Here is a 19,259-nt window from a genome sequence, read left to right on the forward strand (position 1 = left end):
ATTTTTCACATATAGAGTATTACTTAATACAAACCACAATGGCAGCGCTTGTGGCAACATTTTTTTTTCAGATGCAGCACCTCTTTATGTTAGATCTTTGGAGAAAAATATCCAAAGCTAAAAAACAGATTTTAAAGTGCTATGTTGCCATATTGCAATGAATGATAATTCCATTTACTTTTAGATCTGGATGTTTTCGTATTTCCGCATACGTTTTCAGTCCAGTATATTTCTCTGTTCCTGATAACCTTAGCCTTAAGGGCATCTTGGTGAAAGTGTCCTGACAAAGGATGCTAAATGTGTTTCTGCAGCTGTAAGGAAATTGCTGGTGTGATTTTCAGATTCAGTGTTTTACATGACATCCTGTTCCAATATACACAAAAAAGGGGGGGGGAACCTGAACCATGATATAGGCACGTTGTCCATTATAATTTCCCTGGTCCTAAACACATGTAGGTAATTTATGTGTGAAATAATCATAAGAGATGGAGACACAATGAGCACTTAGTATTTTCCTCGTATGTAAATGGACAACATAGATGTATTGGCAAGATCCAAACAGCCCCATGTGTGCTCCTAAAGTGCTTCCACATGTGCGTGGGGTTTTGGCAATTTCCCCTTTGAAGTGCAGCCCCTTGTGCTGCATTGGACACCTCTCTTTTCAGGGGGCACAAGGGACTAGTAGGGTAGAGGGAGAGGAGTTCTGAAAAGTATGAATGAAGTCCATGAGCAGCCATTTAGAGTCTGACTGCGAATTCCAATCATCAAAAGTATTTGCAGTGCTAGGAACGGAAAAGGAGCCACTCTGACAGTCAGACTGCTAGTGTTTGAACAATACCAAGAAATTAAATATGAAGTTTAGAGCTGGTTTGGTATTTAATATCATGCCTTACTCCCTCCACGACAGAATTAATGGGAAGCATACAGTTCAAAAACACTATATCAAAGTATTTGAGAAATATGTACATTTTTTTTTAAAAAAAAAAAATCTTTTGCTTTTTTCCTACCCATTTTTACCTAAACATAGAAATCAAATACAGAGTTCTGGAATTCTTGCAGCATATACAAGAGACCTCTGGGGAATCCATTTTATTTTTCTTTCCTTTAACATATATTGAGTGCTTGATAATTATGTAAAACTTTTTTTAATCTCTTATCCATAAGATTCTGAGGATGAATATCAGTAATCCTATGCTAACTTTGAAGTGAACAATTTAAAAATATTATCCTCTGTACTATAAGAAATAGAAAATGCACATAAATACAGAAAGTGAGATTTTTAATCACTGCACTATTTCATTCACCTGCCTTTTGTACATCCATGGACATTTGTTGTTCTCTGGCACATCACAGCACGCATAGTTCCCCCACCCCACTCTCACAGCATTATATTTTGGAACCGGTATATTAAGTTTGCTAAAGGGCACAGTTACCAGCCTCTGTGTGTGCACAGGCAGTAAACGTTTGGAGCCCTATTATATGTGAAATACAACTATCCTTACCAAATCCACTCTGCTCACATAAAAGTCTGCTTCGATCTCACTTTTAAACCAATAAGCAGCAATAGAAAGAACTATTATGCATAACCACTAACTGCCAGAGGACAAGATTACTAATGTGAGCTGGTACAATTTCAAAGGTAGTTTTGCAGAGTTGCTGTCTCATACGTAAAAGCAGCAATAGGGAACAATAAAAACTGAATAGCCTTGTATCTATTAGGTAACTTTTTTTGCATTGGTAGTACTGTGGTCAGCAACAGGAATTGAGCTCATGATAGACATTTCAGAACAGCTGGACGCAGTAGTAACTCAGCAGTTACTTAGAAAAGGGTGAAGGAGACTTTCATTAGCATTCATTTTAATTTGTGATGTGGCAGTTTCATTGCCCTCAGTAAAATAGACTTTACCCCAAAGCCTTATTGTGTGTTCCTTTGCTTCTTTAAGTCTGAGGCATGTTTTTATCAAGGGAAAGAAATGGGCACGTTCCACCAGAGGTTGGCAGCAGCAGCAGTTTTTGGTGGAATAGTCAGACAACCTGTTACAATCTGTGTTCATCTGTCAACATATTCATATGGAGCTGGTCTAGTAGGACAAAGAATTGTCATCTTCCACACATTTGGGTTGATTTTTTTTTTCCAGAGTAGAATTGTATTTAAAAATGTAACATTAGATATTTTCAAATAAATAATCAAAGGAAGGAATATATAGGGATTGTCAAAATGTTAATTTCTATTTTGGGGACGTTTTCCACTGGCTATGTTTAATGCATTCAGATTTATGCAAGCATACTAAAACAGTGAATACAAATATTAAATGTACAAAGAAATACACTTAATATTTAATTTTGTTTCACCATAAACAGACCCATCCATGAAACACAGTTCTTAAAGGTGAAGCCACCACCTCTTTGAAAAAAGGAGGGGACTGAAACAAACCACCTGTCCAACAAACAAATGATTACCCAAGCTTTGTAAAGAAAAGTGACAAATTCAATAGATCCTGTTTAACATCGCTTGTGTCTCAGTATCCAAAATCCAGTTGTTATACTGAAGCACTTGCTTGAGCCAACAGATAAATATATATCTTCAGCTGTGATGTATTTGTGTCTTGCTCAAATATTACACATGAAAAGAGATCAAAAGGAGGACAGTATACTTAGCCAAAAACGCAAAGTGTGAAGTGCTACATCTAGTCCTATTTGCTTTATGTTTTAATGTGAAAACTAACAGCAGTTCCTCAGTGCATGAGTATTTGAAGGTTTTTCCTTGTGCAAGTACTGTTCATCTAACCACCACCCCCCAAATTTGTTCTCTCCCAGGTGGGTGCAAATCAAATTTAAAAAAAAATCTCACAATGGGCTCTCCATGAATGCAAAGTTTCCCCACAAAAACAGCATGCTGTTAAAAACATGTGCAAGATGAAGGGAATACCATCATGCTAGCTCAAAAAAAGGTTGGCAAAACAAAGTCCTCTGGTAAGGTAAGGCAGGGATTCGAGTATGTAATGCAAGTCAAGTCCTTTTTCAGCTCAGTCCCTTTTCTTGTAGTTCTGTCTGCCAAAACCACCTTCAATGCACATTTCTTGGTGTCTTCCAGGAATAGTCTTCAAGCTATGCCATGTATATAAAAGTGTTGATATCTGATTCATCTCTTCTGATATATTTGTGTTCTATAAGCCATTCTATCTGCTCTTTTATCATTTTCTTCTGTGGCAAGAACATGTTTTTTAATATCTCAACTAGTTCAGTCTGAAGCTGAGCGTTAGTAATTTTCTTCCTCATTTTCATTATTTGGATGATAGCCTCCTAAAGCAAAGAAAAAGGAAAGGAAAAGCACTGTGGATATACATTGTACAAGACCAGTAAAGTGAATCCATTTAACTGGCTGGCAGAGAAGTCATACGGCCAATTTCACAAGCCTCAAGTTTGTATTTTAATGCCAGGGCATTAATGTTTCGAAAACTAGAATCACCTGTTTTAATAACTGAAAAGGTTTAAATAATAAATACTTCCCAATGACGTTGTTAAAGCAGCCATGCGGGTTGCTTTAGCAACATAGTCAGCAATCGTGCAGATGACATCAGATTCAGGGATGCCAGTCATAGGGCAGTATACAAGTCAACATGACTGCTAACGTAAATTATGTTTCACTAGTGCAGGGGACCTCTAGTGCAATAGCAATAGCTGGCACAACAGATTTTCTGGGGAAATCCATCACACCAAGTAATGCTATTAGATTGTAAGCCTATGCGGCAGGGCCTTGCTATTTACTGTTTTACTCTGTACAGCACTATGTACATTGATGGTGCTATATAAATAAATAAATAATAATAATAATAATATTGACGTTGCAGTAAAGGTCCCTTACAGTAGTACAATGTAATTTAAATTGGTGCTTCTGTCGACTTAGATACAGCCCATTGCCTGCAGGATGTGCTAGCCCACAATCACAGCCACCCACAGGGGAGGAGTCTTTTTTTGCCCATGTGGAAAGAACTGCACAAAATGCTGCAATCACTAATGAATGCCAAATTGGAGGTGGGGGAATAGTTTAAATTCTTCTATTATGAATGCCTATTAATTTTACAAAACAGCACTGAGGGGAGCAGAGGGCAATTTTTCTTTGATATATAGGGCATGTTCAGACAACATGCTAAGCCATGGTTAAGCCGCTAACCCTTTTGCAGGATATGGTTAATGTGTTTAAACCGTGGCTACGTAGCCACCATGGTTAGGAATGGTTCACATGACACGCCAAGCCATAATGTTTAGCTCAAAATGCTTAACCACTGTGGCTTAGCATTTCATCTGAACAGGGTCATGGCCTCTCTAAGTATATATGTTATAACAATATAAGAATTTTCAGTTGATAAGGATGGAAATAAGCTTATTGCTGTTGAGCTGGTTCAGAAGTTCATCCTGTAAGCTCCTATGAACTGAGGGGAAAGGGACTCAAGCACCACATGAAGCCCGGAGGTTTACAAGTATCAGGAAACAACAGAAATTTAAGACAGGATTACAGAAATTAAGAAACGCACATATTCGTTGGTCATTTGGGCAGCAGTGGGTACACATTCCCATAGCCAGAGTCTGCAACTCACTACACAGATCAGAGCTGTGAATACTCTATGCTAAAAGAAAATCATTCTGAATCCAAGCAATCCAAACACTGCAACCTGCCCAAGTTATATATACATTGGACCAGTTTGCATACTCTCTCGTTTTATATATTTTATTCTGGTTTTCTTCGTAATGGGAGGGTGAGGGCAGAGGGAGGAGAGTGAAGAATGACAATGGAGCCTCACCTGAAACCATTGAAAAGTCTTATCAACCACTCCCCTCCAGCTTCTGAAACAAGCATTGACTGCACACTTTCAAGCATATCTTGGCAACCATAAAAGCAAGATGTTTCATTTTCAAATATTATTAGCATCAAACCAGAGGTTCTCAAGAAGCGAAACTCAGCACCCAACATCACAGTTTGTGTTCCCTTGGAATCGAATCACACACAGTCCTGGTCATAATTAGTCCAGGGCAGCTTTGAAACACTCTTCTTTTCCTATGCAGTATGTACTGAAATTTGCTTGGACCCTCTTTGATGTTGCCCCTCTGAGATTTGTGCCCTTGTAAGTCAGTGCAAAACTAATTTCCCCCTGCGTGCATTGTGGAGCCCTTTTGATCACAAAGTCATGCAGTTAAATATGAAACTCCACATCCTTACAATGTCAGTTCTACTTGTCATTTAATTAGATACACTGTGAAGGAACGGGGGTGGGGGGAATCAAGCTGTCAGGCATTGAGGCACTCTAGGCTTTTCAAGAGAATACCCACTGACCATATCTATTAAGTTGTAGTTGCTTTAAAAATAGAAGCAACAGTTAGGAAACAGCATCAAACAAAGTCAGTAAGTTACAGCGGCTTGTTAACATACCTGGGTTCGTAATATTCTTAATTGGACTATCCCTTCATTTTCCTCTTCTCGCATTCTTTCTGTGGTTAGCTGCAGTCTACCAATTAGGTTTATCTTACCTCTCTTTTGAACTTTAGCATTTTTTCTGAAATAATCAAACATGAGATGAAGCAAAAAACATACAAAATGTAATCCTACTGTATACTGCCTAGTCCTAGTTGGCAGAAGCTCTTCAAGAACTCAAAGTTAATTCCAAGCCTTAATTCCCAAGGACCTTTAATTAGAGACACTCGGAACTGTGTCTGCACCTTTTGAACCCTAGCCTTCGATGGTTTTTAGGCCGTCTGCTAAGGTATTTTAATTCTGCCAGGCTTTTAATTGTTTTTAAGTCTGTTAATTGCTGATATTATTCTCATACTGTTGATATTATAAGCCGACCAGAGTTTTTTCATCATAAGGCAGCGTATAAATAATATAAATAAAAATGGATTGTGAGGCCTAGGCCTGAAGGGGTGTGGCATGCCTATGGTTATCTATAGTGAGTTCATGGCAGAACTGAAATTCAAAACAGAGGACTTCCTGATTCATAGTTTAATCTCTTAGCCACTATCCAACACCAACTCACATGGCACTTAACCACAGTGGTTAAAGCCGTGGTTTAAGGTGTCTTCTAAACACGGCCAATGAGTTCTCAAGGGATGAAAGTGCTGATGAAGAGGGCCACAGACATCACATGGGCTACTTGTTCTATAGATCTGCTCTAGATTATGTGCACTCCGTTTTGCAAAAGCACAATACTTGCAAGGGCAATTCACTAGCAAGGAACAAATAAGCAAAATCAATTGTAATTTACAAAAGAAGCTCTAATGTAAGGGTATGTGCAAGTTCATTTTTAAAGAAGAATCCAAAGGGTATTTAATTTTAACTGCTAACCTCAAGAAAGGATTTAGTAAAATATTTTTGACAAGAAAATCATGAAAAACATCAAGAACATTTGGATTTCTGAAATTATAAGTGGAATATAATAAATAACAACATTCATACATGATGAGTCAAGTACTAAAACATTTACTCTTAATTATAATAGAAAACAGTTTAACGCAAACATGTCAGGCATGTAAATTTTACTCTGAATCTCTCAGAAGCTAACTTTAAGAATAGTTGGACTATGAAATGTTTAAATTTGTCTCGTTTGCTATAAAATATTTAGGGAATAAATCAATGCTACATCTTACATTAAGCTGAACTCCTGGTTCACTGAGAAGAGGGTTCCTTCTGTAAAGTCTTTGGGTGAATTGACTTGAGGTTCATATAACAAAACCTGACGTTTCAACTTTGGAAATGCTACAAGAGACTGTAGAAGAGAAAAGGACAAAAGCCCATGAAAACAAGTAGTTAGATAAAATTTAGACAAACATATTTTGTTAACAATGTGCTTTACCAACTATTTCCTATATTATAAACTCAAGTGTCTTTGTTTTAACCAGCTGTAAAGGTTAAAACCGTATCACACGTTTCTGTAAGATATAAAGCAGATGCTAACTTTGTTTTCCAAAGTTGATAAATCTGTCCTTAATTCTCTTTTACAACAACCTCAAAAATGGGAAGAGGAAGGCTGTATTCGAACATCACATTAAACTATGGTTTAGCTAAACAATCATTTAGCAGGTGGGGAAGAAGCCACCGCAAGCTTTAGGCTCATGTACGTCCCCCTCTTCTTCCAGCACAACCCCCCCTTATGTTTAATGTTAGCTATGATTTGTTTAAACAAGCAAACCATAGTTAATGTTAACCACAGTTTGTTGGTTTGGACAAAACAACAAGCTGCAGTTAAGCAAAAGCAGAAACAAAGTTTTCTAAACTCTGCCTTGCGGCTTTGTGAAGAGGAGAAGATGGGAGGCAGGAGTGTGTGATCCTAAGGCTTGATGCAGCTCTTCCTTATCATGCTGAACTATGGTTTCTTTTGAGATGAACATAGGATGTGATTCTACACTTAAGTAAAGTGGATAGTGCTTTCTCTGAATTGCTTTGTGGGAGATACAACTGTCCAATTTGAGAAAATCGATCGACTTATCTGAATTTTACCTCTTTGAATGTAGGGACCACTGCCATAATGCATCTCACTACTGAAGACTTTTGTAGTTAGCAAACGCAAGAAAAGGTGAAGTCCTTAACAAACAACCATATAATACTAAACAAAAAGTTAAGGATATATAGACAGACAGACAGACGGACATACACACACACACACACACATATATACAATAGAACAATGTTTAATGTACAAAAATAAAATAAAGGTTAACAATAATATTGCATTAAAAGTGCAACCTCAAATTGCGCAAGAACAAATATCTAACAGGAACAACGTGAAGTAAAAAGGCCAAACATGTTTCAACACAAGGTCTTCATCAGTGGCCAATGCGGGCTGCTGTATGCTCCCTGGAGACTTAATTGGGCTGACTTTATAATTCCCACAGTTATGTGGTAGAAGATGTCACTCCCATTTGAAAATAATGCAGGGCCTCAGGCAGTTTGAGGAGGCTGAGGGCCTGCATTATTTTCAAATGGGAGTGACACTGTGGGAATTATAAAGTCAGCCCAATTAAGTCTCCAGGGAGCATACAGCAGCCCGCACTGGCCACTGATGAAGACCTTGTGTTGAAACGCGTTTGGCCTTTTTACTTCACGTAGTTCCTGCTAGATATTTGTTCTTGTGCAATTTGAGGTTGTACTTTTAATGCAATATTATTGTTAACCTTTATTTTATTTTTGTACATTAAACATGATTGCTCTATTATATATATATATATATCCTTAACTTTTTATTTGGTATTATATGACTTTTGTAGTTAGAACAATGTATTTGAAACAACAACAGCTCAGTCGTAGAGCACCTATTTTGCATTCAGAACTTCCCAGATTCAATCCCTGCCACGTCCAGTTAAAAATATTAGGTAAAAGGCAATGGAGAAGACCACTGCCTGAGACGCTAGGGAGATGCTGCCAGTCAGAGTTGACTATACTGAGCTAGATGGACAAACACACTTCAAATACTTCAATAGCATGTTTGTAAGAATTTATGAATTTAATATTTATAAAAAAAATTAAGACAACAATTGCGTGAAATTTTAGTGAAATGAGGCTTGGTCAGTGTTTCTCATTCTCTCGTCTATCAGATTATCCAGTGCAATCAATACCAATTTGGGATGAAAAACACTGCACAATATTCAGAATATGTCAAAAACAATTAGCTTCTACATGTGCAACTTGAAGAAATTAAATATATAGAAAAGAGAATCAGAGTGAATGTGAAAAGTAAATGAGGTCTGTATATGTTTTCTTGAAGACGGTTTATATTTGCAATTGTGGTGTATTTATTTTTGAAGATCAAATTATTCTCAAGCAAGAGGTAATACTTCCCCCTGCACGCGCACGCACACACACACACACACACACACACACACCAGCAGCCCTTAGTTCTCTGGCTGATAGATGGGAGCCAGAGCAGAACAGATACTCCCTCATCCACCACAATCCAAAAGAAAAAAAATGAGCTAGAAAGGGGTGTCCAACTCTACTTGCTACACAGAGCCAACATTATTTTGCAATTTGTAATGATGCTTAACTACTAACAGATGAAATATTATTGCACCACTTTCTCTTTGCTGTTCTGGGCACTGTAATTGTCCTCCGTGCTCTGAGAATAAGCTCTTTGGACCAAAACCTTATGAAATACCATGAGTAAATCTAATTACACAAAGGCAATATAAAAATCAGGCTAAAGTATGTTGATTTTTGAAGTTCAGTGACATTCACAACAGAGATATTCTTTCTTAATTCCACATTAACTACCTTGTGGCTAGGAACAAGGTAGTGAGGAAGGCAAGCAATGACGATCACAGAGACTGCTCTAGCCGGAAGGTCCCCTCCCCTATCAGGGCCAACAGATCCCAAATGCACTTGTGGGAAAGATTCTGATTACTTGCTATGTTTTGAGACTGGGTTATTGTAATTTTATTAGTGTATTCTGATTTAACCTGTTAAGTCACCTTGGAAGGATTTGCACCCTTAAACATGGGTGATGAATCATTATAATAAAAAATGTAACTTCACTTTAAGACTACCATCCCAATTTCCAAAAACAGTAAAGTCAAGATTCCCCACTCCTCTATGTGTGTCACATTTCAAAGATTTTTGTTTCCATTTAAAAAGCAGGAAAGGATTACAATTGTGCTCAGTTTCTATCCAAACTTTTAGACATTTGTTCTCATGACCCTGTGGTGGACTCCAGACAATGCAATGAGCTCCCCACTAAGGCCCGCCTAGCACCAACACTCTCATCTTTTCGGTGCCAGGTTAAGACTGCCCTCTACTCCCAGGCATTTAGTGGCATATGATGGGGCATTTATGGCAGTCAGCTAAACAGGTCTAGTATTTTATAGAAACTGTTTTAGCTGTCTGAATTCATTTAAATTTAGTATATATAATTTTTTATGATGGGTTTTTATATGTATTTTATTACTTTATGAATTGTCGGAAACCACACAGAGAGCTTCGGTTATTTGGCAGTATAGGAAATGGAATTGTTGCTGTTATTATTTATGATGATGGATGATGACAACAATACTATTACTAATAATAAAGCTGTTGAAAGAGCTGGGGACATACCCACAAAGTTCTCCTAAGCTCAGCATCGGGTAGTTCTGTTGCCAGTTTAAGATTTTCAAAGCTGATCTTCTCTCGGGGTCTTTGGTTCCATGCGAAAAGCACAGCCAGCTGAAATGTTGTTACCTCCAAGTCATACTGGCCAACTTCATTCTTAAACGTGATCTGTTAACGGGAACAAAAATTATTCACCAACTGTACTTAAGTACAAACATATTTCTTGTTCACACAGAGACAAAGAATACATTTAAATAAATAAACTGAGGAGGCCGACACAGGCAAACATACAATTCCATTGGACATAAGGTGATGCCAGTGAAGCTTCCTGCCACTGTGGTTCTTTTTGTAGAACTCTTCAACCTCAGGAATGAGGTCTTCCAATTCCGTGGGCAACGATACAAAAACCTTTTCAGAACTTCTTGACCAAGCCCCAGCATTTAAAATTTTGATATTCACAGAATCAGCTGTACAAAAAACCCAAAAACAAACCACAGACAATTGTGAAACAATAAATTGGAATTCAAGTCATAACTACAGAACAACAAAACTGGCTCTGGTAAGGTAGCACAAATTATGCCAGCATCATTTCATGCTGCTGTTAAGGAAGTAGCTTGGCTCCATGTAACACAAGATTTTTTTTTATAAAAAAAACGAAGAGTACCTGGTAGTGCGAGTTTATTATTTTTGTGCATTTCCTTGAAAGCCTGGTTCAAATCTTCAGATACTTTGATATCCTGGAACATTCTTGCAAGCTTATTTACATAATCTGCCGGCATTCCTACTTCCTGTGAAAAGAGATTGCAAGTGAGGTCTAGGCACAACAAGATCCTAGAAGTAAATAGCCTGTTTTTTTCAAACAGTTAATTCAAAAGTTATAACCTGTAGTTAAAAGCACAACACACCCATGCCTAGCAGCTACATTGGACTTGTCAGATGTGGGAAGCCAGAATGTCCCAAGGTGGTTGGCGTAGTATACATATAGATTTAAATATAGTAAATGCCAGTTAGTATTCCTTAGTACCTACTACACCTGGCAATACCCAGTGATTAAGTCAGCACATATAACACACCATATCTGATTATTTCACTTATGTGAACTGCATAACTAAATAAATCAGTGATGGTCAACTTCTTGTTGGGAGCTGGATGTCACTTGGGATTGGATTTCTCATCCCCACCCGCTGCCCCCACCATGGTGTTATTTTCTTCTGCTTGCAAACAGTTTGGCCAGAAGTGAGTTTGGCCCTTCAGCCTTGAGACATCAGTAGCCAGCCATTGCTTTATTTATTTATTTATTTATTTATTTATTTTATTTTATTTATTTATTACATTTTTATACCGCCCAATAGCCGAAGCTCTCTGGGCGGTTCACAAAAATTAAAACCACAATAAAATAACCAACAGGTTAAAAGCACAATTACAAAATACAGTATAAGAAGCACTGCTTCAGGAAATGAGTAAACCTGAAAGCCTCCAGGGAGACTGGCTGCCAAGACCTCATAAGCACAGAAACCTCCAGGGTGACCACGCATTTCCTGAAGGAAGGGATGAAGTGTGTGGGCCTGTTCAAAAGACACCTTAACCCCTACTGGTTAAGGCTTTTGATTAAGCAGGAGGGTTTAAGGTGTCTTGTGCGATGTGTTTTGCTAAACCCTGCTCACTCACTAAACACTGTCGGACCGTCTGCAGCAGGATTAGTGGCTCTAACTGTGGCTTAAAGTGTTATGTACAACACCACAGCTTGTGGTTAGTGCTAACCCCAGAGAACCAGTTTCACTAACCACAGAGCCAGAACTGTCGTCTGAACAGGCCCTGTATGTGTGTGAGTGTGTGTGTGTGGGGGAGGTTGTCACACCTTCATAAGGATGTTAATCTAAGTGAATATGAGTTCCACAGCTTCTTCTACAAGCTCCTGTTTTATTGTGAACCCACATGCATAGGTCTTATGAAACAAGGCTACTTGTTTTCAATATATAAAGTTAAACATCTCCCTGCTTTTTTTTAGGACAGACTTTCTACTACGCAAGCCCTATTAGCTGAATGCTGGAAAAGATCCTAGGAGGCAGAGGCAGCCCATGAATACTTCATGATTTAAAAAGCCACAGTATTTGTGATTTTTTAAATTCAAGAGTCTGCTTTCTGGGCAAGAGAAAAGCCAACAGGTTTTGATATACTTACTCTCAGCCATTCCACCATGTTCTCTTCTATTTCACTGTCCGCTGATATATCCAATATAAGACGTCTCGTTAAGTGAGCTTTGTGATATCTCATGAAAACATCTTTGTTCTGTACATACTTGAGTACCAATAACTGTTTTTAAAAAAGCATTAGACAAGTGCAGTGGTTAACGTTAGCATATATTGTCCCTGCAAAGCAGGCATGAGATGGTGAATTCATACCCCCAAATATATCTCATTTGGGAGCAGTCTTGCTCTATGAAACTACTACATATATCAACATGTTCCTTATTTAGTCATCACAGAGGAACAAATAATTTTAATAACACATCATTTCACTTTTAATTGAAACCTTCTGCGTCTTCCTCTTTTCTCAACAGCTATATCTAATTTAGCAATAAGACCATGCAATCATATACAGATATTAGTGTGCACTGCTTAAATTTTGTATGTATTTATTGCATTTATATCCCACATTTTTTTCCTCCATGGAACCCAAGGTGGTGTACCTAATCCTCCTCCTCTCCATTTTATCCTAACAACAACCCTGTGAGGTAGGTTGAGCTGAAAATTTGTGACTGGCCCAAAATCACCCAGTGAGCTTCTATAGTCCAACACTCTAACCACGACACCACACTAGCTCTTAAACTGTCTAACATGAAAGGTGACAGGAGCCAAACATGATTTTAAGTCTGCTGCCCTAAACCTTGATAAACAGGGTCTCTCTGTAATTATTCATTAGTGATGGGAACGGGTGTGAAGCCCAGGTTAGTATAATTTAGCCGTCCCACCCCTCCTCACACACACACACACCATGGGTTGGATCCAGGGCTTGTGACATCTGATTGGGAAAATGATCAAACCCCATCAATAAAGCAATCTTAACTGGGCTGTAAAAAGCCCTGGAGATAAATGAACCAAAAAGTGCCTAGGTGGAATATCGGGCTCACAATAAATCAAAGCGATCCAATGTACTCCAATACTTTAATGGGGCTTTCCCCCCACTCAGTGTTCCAAGTTTGCAGGAGGACAGCAGATACTCTTGTGTCAACATAAAGCTAACTTGGATCAGAATTAACCTCTTAAGGTAAAATTTATTCCTTGGTTCCAGCAGAGCCCTGCAGTGTTTTCTGATGGATCTCTTAGTTGGAGAGTATACATAAGAATGTACATGCTGTACATTATACACACTGCTTCAATAGCACAAAAAAAAAAAAAAAAAAGACTCCAGTGCTCTTGAAGTGGTATAACATGATAGAAGCAAGGTACTAATTTACTTTCCCTACCCTATTTTGAGAAGTTGTTGGGGACAGAATGGACCCTAAGTAGCTTAGGTATTTGATGGTTTTACTTTCCTATTCATTTCAATAGGGATGAGTCAGACCCCCTGATAGTTACGTTAAATAGGATTTTTTTCAATTGGAAGGTGGGTGCAGGGAGGAGAGAACCCATTAATTGTTGAGAGTACATAGAGTATGAAGTGGGTCAGGTTTGCTAAAACAAATATTTCAAAAAGCAACCCTACTAATTTGGAAAGGTTAAGCTAAATCCTGACAATACGAAAGAATCTGACACATGCATGCCTTTCAAGTCAAATGAAGAAAATAAGACCCTGTATCCACTGTCCTGGGAGTAAGGGCCACTGAACTCAATAGGACTTACTTCTGATTAGACATGTGAAGGACTGTGCTGTTAATTGTGCATAATAGTGAGCTAGACTGTCTGTAGACAGTATTCTCAATCTGTGACACTATGCCTCCAGATGGCAATTAGCTAAAGGACAGAACCAGTGTAGCACTGACCTCTATGATGACTGGCCACCCTTTCCTATTAATCCAATGTTGTCATTAATATGGTATATCCTGGTATTTTTGAAGGCAGATTGGAGGAAAGGTATTGAAGGAAAAATCACAACCACAACATTTATTTCTCCCAAATAAAGAATTAGACACAGCATAAGGACATACCACTTCTTTAAGCTTTGCTTCTATTTCTTCAGAGGTTAGTTTTTTGCTTAGCGGTGTTTTTCTTAACAACATGTCACAATAATTAGCAAGTAGTTCCGGGCACTTGGACTCTGGCTGTGTTTTCAATCCAACGCTAAAGGAACATGAGAAGTAGTTGTCACAAGATTATAAAGAACAACTTCCAATGCTAGGTTTCAAACCATTATACAACTCAGGTCATTGCTAATAATTAAATTCCGGGGGGGATTCCTCAATAAAAGAGCAATTTTTTTCATGCTTATTTGAAAAACTTAAATTTGCTTTTTTCTTCATTTTAAGGATTCATATGTTACTTCACAGCTGTAATTAAAACTGAACACAGTAATTTGTATAAACACATTGACAGAAGAAACTGTACTCAGAAATCTACAGAAAACCAGTGCAGCGTATATGAGAGATGAATGCTTGCATGAGAGCCTAAAAGAATTATTTGGACAACTTCCAAACCATGACAATCCGTGTGTGCTTTAAATCGCAAGCCTACTATTAACTGAAAAAGGAGAAGTTGGAGAGACTGTACTGAAAATAAATAAACACAAAGTGGAAACCCTTCTTGAACTCCTCTAAAGATGTCCTCTTTCAGCTTCTAATCTAGATCTAATTTAATCTAGAAGCTGAAAAAGGACAATCTAAATTAGGGTAAAAGGACAAATCTAGAGCAATTTAAATTGTGATGAAAGATTCAGAAATTTTACTCTTCCAAGTATATAAACCAGATGAGAAATTTCAACCAGTGTTCTATCAGTTCGATGCTTCCATGGTCATAGTAGGGGACTGAATGCTGGTAACCTGACTGAAGTTGAATCCCAAAACTGAAGCCAGAAGAGGGCAAGAATGTTTAAACTGTTATGTTTAATTGCTTTTCATTAAATTTTAACTGGAATAATATTTATCACCCTCATCATCATCAGTGTCCAAAGGACGTCACAATCACAGTAATTCTTACAACCACCCTATAAGGTATTATCTCCATAGTGCAGGGATGGGGTCGGAGTAGAAGTGTACTCAGGCTGATAGTGGCTTGTCTATGGCCACCTAGCGAGATTTGAATTGGTGACTTCCCAAGCACTCATGCACTGATATTGCCAGTTCACCATCTAATTTTACTATGATTTAAATCTCAAATTTAATATGAGGCAGGCTATACCCCTGAATTCAAATGTGTGGATAGCATCCAACTGTGCCCCAGCCCTACTGCTATTGACATTGTGCTAATATGAACCATTGCTTTTGCAATGTAACTAGTGCTTGCTAAGGTAATTGGGAAAAGCAATATATATAAAAATAAATCAGTCTGCCTCTTACGATCTTTAGAATGGGACTCGAAATTCATAGAACAACAGAATGTAGACAAGGTCTCTTGCTGACCTGGTTCTCACATAACGTCAAACCGTGGTTTAATTACCATGGCTTGTCATTTAAGCCACAGTGCATTGCAGCACATGTCAGCCACCATTTTGAATATTCAAGCCATGATGGGTGCTGTGGCTTTTTGTGGTGGGCAAATGGCAAGGGTGGCTCATGCATAAATTGATTTAATCCTTGCACAAGCCACCCTTGCTGGGTGTGGGATCGCATATGATAAACCATGGTGACTGGCTGCTATGGCTTAAATATTCAAATAGGTGGATGGCACACACCACAACCTACCGTGGTTTATTTAACAAAGATTTGTACAATCATCGTGGGATGCGGTGATTGTGCGAACCCAGTCATAGTTTGCTGTTGGGTTGTTTAAACCATGGGTTGTTACGCGTGAACCCAGAATCATGGGTTGGTCCACCAGGCTACAGAGGCAGCAGGTAAGAGCGATTCCAAAAACCCAATCTCTTTACATGCTAGTACTGCAAAGGTAGTTTGGATATGGGGGAGCAGGCAAAGGAGGAGAGAAACAAACAACTCAAGGAAAATAAACCACGGTTTGTTCAAATGTCTGCCAGACAAACCCCGCGTAAGGCAACAAACCATGGGTTGGTGTTACATGCGAACTAGGCTTAATAACAACTGTGGAATAACTTTTCCATGGATATTCAAAGCATGAACATCTTGCAAAAAGAAAAACCCTGGACAAATGTCCTTATTTAGTTTTTGGGTTTTTTAATAGACAGCATTAAATTAATTCAATAGAGATGTCTGAAATATGATTTGATTCAATTATTATACATATGTTTTAGTCTGTTAGTTCCCCCAAACTTTGACTACAAAACAAAAAATACACCCTGCATTTAGAAAATAAGGACTTTATTCAACAAGAGCTAATCATTAATTCAAAAAGTAATGAATTCGCCTAATCAAATTTGAACTGAATGCCATTAATTTCAAGAATGTATTCAAATAACTTACCCCTTCTGTTTCAATGGTAATTCAAGTTTAAATATGGTAGCATCATTAACAACTGCTTTATATGCCTAAAACAAAATGAAACAATTTGATCAATTCTATTGACACTGAAACAAATTCAAGAACAACATGCAGTTCCAAATCTTCACCCTGACTTTTCAAAGGCCCAGTTCAAGCCTATTGCCCTCATGGTCTCCTCACACCCCTGTTTTAATGTTAGGGTAGTGGTAGCTAGCTATACTACTTCAGACATCATCATAAAATAAGATATTGCTGAACACTGCAAAGGGAGAGGGAAAGCTACATGGATTGAAGGGAGGAGAGGAATAGTATATAACATTCGCAATCCCCAAATTGGCCCAGCGTGCCATCTGAATCAGCTACATTGTGGATAGAATTCTCAGTTTATTTAGAAGAAAAACTATTGTGCTGCTTGCCTTCAATGACCTAGTAATAATATATCAGAGGAATTCCATACGTGACGGTTTTACTCTCATTGTTAACTGAACATTATATGATTACAATTATCTCAATATGTAAAACTCTGAAGATGACAGCCAAATGCCTAGTGGTTTTTTTATACTTTTTATTTATACCATGCACGTTCCATAAGCATCAACAATAGTTTCTAGACTCAGTATTTTAAAAAATGAAACATACCTTATCTCTGGCAGTAAGAAATCTTGGGTCATCTTGAAAAGCTTCTTTAACCAGCTTGCTAAATCGATTAAATAATGTAAGCAATTGTTCTACATACTTTTCAGAATCCTAAAAATTGAAGAAGCAAAGCAACAAAAAATAAAAAGCCAAATCTGTGAGGGAAAAATAGCAAGTCTTCATTAATCAGCAGCACAGGGAAACTATACCGATTTTCTGTGAATTACTTATCCCAAAGCTTTTAAGTCTAATGTAAAGCTTCAACAGAGGTACCAAACTCAAAACTGATACCTTCAATAGATTTTTTAAAGCACATTACCAATTGAAACTTTTGAAATTGATAACTACAATTGGCATTATGCCAGGATTGCAGGCAAGGTATTAGCACGTGCAGAGAGAGGTAGCACATGAGCCCCTGGCTTCTAACTTTCATTCACATTAATCCAAACAGCCCTCAACGGCACGCTATGTGCTGGCTTTGAATGGAAATTGGAAGGCAAAGGTATGGTTAAATATAACTATAATTCCATCTGGTGCTGGGCATCTATTGAGCCAATGGCACCAGGCTTTTTAATATTTCCAAGTCCCAGGGACTCTGCCTGCCTGGTGTCAATCTCATTAGTTAATCTGAACACGAATGTTAAGTAGCAATGAAAGGTTTAACTGTTTAATAACAGTAATGAATAAAAGCTTACATCCTTAATTTCATGAGATTTCAAATACTGATAATTTTAAGGAGGTGGTAATATTATCCTACTATATTTAGTAACAATTTCACATTATTTATTTCAGAAATTTAAGGTTTAGTTTTGCAACAGGCTTGATATTTCTGGAAAGCTCTCTTTAACAGGAAATAAGAGTTAAAGACAAGAAATACAAACTTACAGTAGTAATAGTTTCAGCAGCCGCTACCATATCTGCTAATCCAGCACTAACAATATGTTCTTCCAAATCTTTTAACATAGGCTCTATTCCATTAGGAACTTTATCCATCAATGAAAACATTAAATGCAACTCTGAAGATACAAAATGTTGAAGAAGCCATCAGTCAATTCATGTGTGTTGTAAGGAACTTGGAAGCTTTATATAAAATTGCAAATGTGTTCCATTCACGCTCTTCCATCTGCCATTCCACAAACTACTGATGGAAATATGAACACTGATTTGAGATTATACAGTGTAGTGGCTCCTTGCAAATCATGGTGTCTAACCTTGGGAATACATGCTCTCTTCCCCTTGAACCAATTTCTTCTTTCCTTTTTCAACAGTAAACATGGCCTTGCATTACATATACACCAGTGCAAATCATGATTAACCCAAACCAGAATCCTTGTAAACCAGACATTAAAATGATGACGAACATGAGACCATAGTTAACTTCTGGAAGGAAAAGAAGGGGAGAAATTCTTTGGGAAAAGGGAAGGCGAGGGAGAATGCAATCTAAAGGTAGCTTCTGATTTGCAAGCTATGGTTGCAGGGAGTTGGCATTATATCTTAAGGATGGCCAGATTAATCTAATACTAGTTTGTGCCACTTTTACAATTTTCAGTGTCAAGTCCATCCCATCCCGTTTTTGCAGATTTTTATAGCTGCTTGGAGCAGTTAGCAAGTACAACTGCAGCCATGTGCTCAGTGAGTTTGCAGGTGCCCATGGGAAGGTTATGACATATTGTTGCACTGTAAAGAACAGAGTAATTCCCCACCCCACCTCCAGTTCCTCAGGCGAACTATGTTCTGATCCACACAAAAGTCCAGGAGGTCTGGATCAGAAGAGCTGACCTAAGAATTTGGGATGCAATGAATTCTTCACTTATCCCTATTATATATACATGCTAATCCAGTAAGGCAAACATTCACTAAATTATTCAGGGGATATCATTATACGCTACAAAAGACAACCAATGCTTACAATACCCAACTACTTTCATAAAAATATCCACTGGCTTATTTACAAACAGAGTATCTGAGAAAGGTGAAACTGGAGCCGGGGGGTGGGGGGGAGAG

At 38.0% G+C, this 19,259-nt stretch overlaps 1 protein-coding gene across 2 annotated transcripts in view; it reads right to left on the reverse strand.

The window, feature by feature from the left end:
* Positions 1 to 209: 209 nt before the first annotated feature.
* Positions 210 to 19,259, reverse strand: part of CUL5 (cullin 5) — a 37,014-nt gene continuing 17,964 nt past the window's right edge. For both annotated transcript variants that reach the window (XM_063127085.1, XM_063127087.1), the window contains 11 exons: positions 18,141 to 18,271; positions 17,259 to 17,366; positions 16,602 to 16,666; positions 14,220 to 14,352; positions 12,254 to 12,385; positions 10,737 to 10,860; positions 10,364 to 10,539; positions 10,079 to 10,240; positions 6,643 to 6,761; positions 5,429 to 5,552; positions 210 to 3,303 (listed from right to left, as the gene is read on the reverse strand). In XM_063127085.1, the coding sequence (XP_062983155.1) occupies positions 3,109 to 3,303; positions 5,429 to 5,552; positions 6,643 to 6,761; positions 10,079 to 10,240; positions 10,364 to 10,539; positions 10,737 to 10,860; positions 12,254 to 12,385; positions 14,220 to 14,352; positions 16,602 to 16,666; positions 17,259 to 17,366; positions 18,141 to 18,271 (1,469 nt within the window). In that variant the 3' untranslated portion in view covers positions 210 to 3,108. The remainder of the gene's footprint in view (positions 3,304 to 5,428; positions 5,553 to 6,642; positions 6,762 to 10,078; positions 10,241 to 10,363; positions 10,540 to 10,736; positions 10,861 to 12,253; positions 12,386 to 14,219; positions 14,353 to 16,601; positions 16,667 to 17,258; positions 17,367 to 18,140; positions 18,272 to 19,259) is intronic.

Source organism: Elgaria multicarinata, chromosome 5 (genome assembly GCF_023053635.1).
Source record: "Elgaria multicarinata webbii isolate HBS135686 ecotype San Diego chromosome 5, rElgMul1.1.pri, whole genome shotgun sequence".
NCBI classification, from domain to species: domain Eukaryota; kingdom Metazoa; phylum Chordata; class Lepidosauria; order Squamata; family Anguidae; genus Elgaria; species Elgaria multicarinata.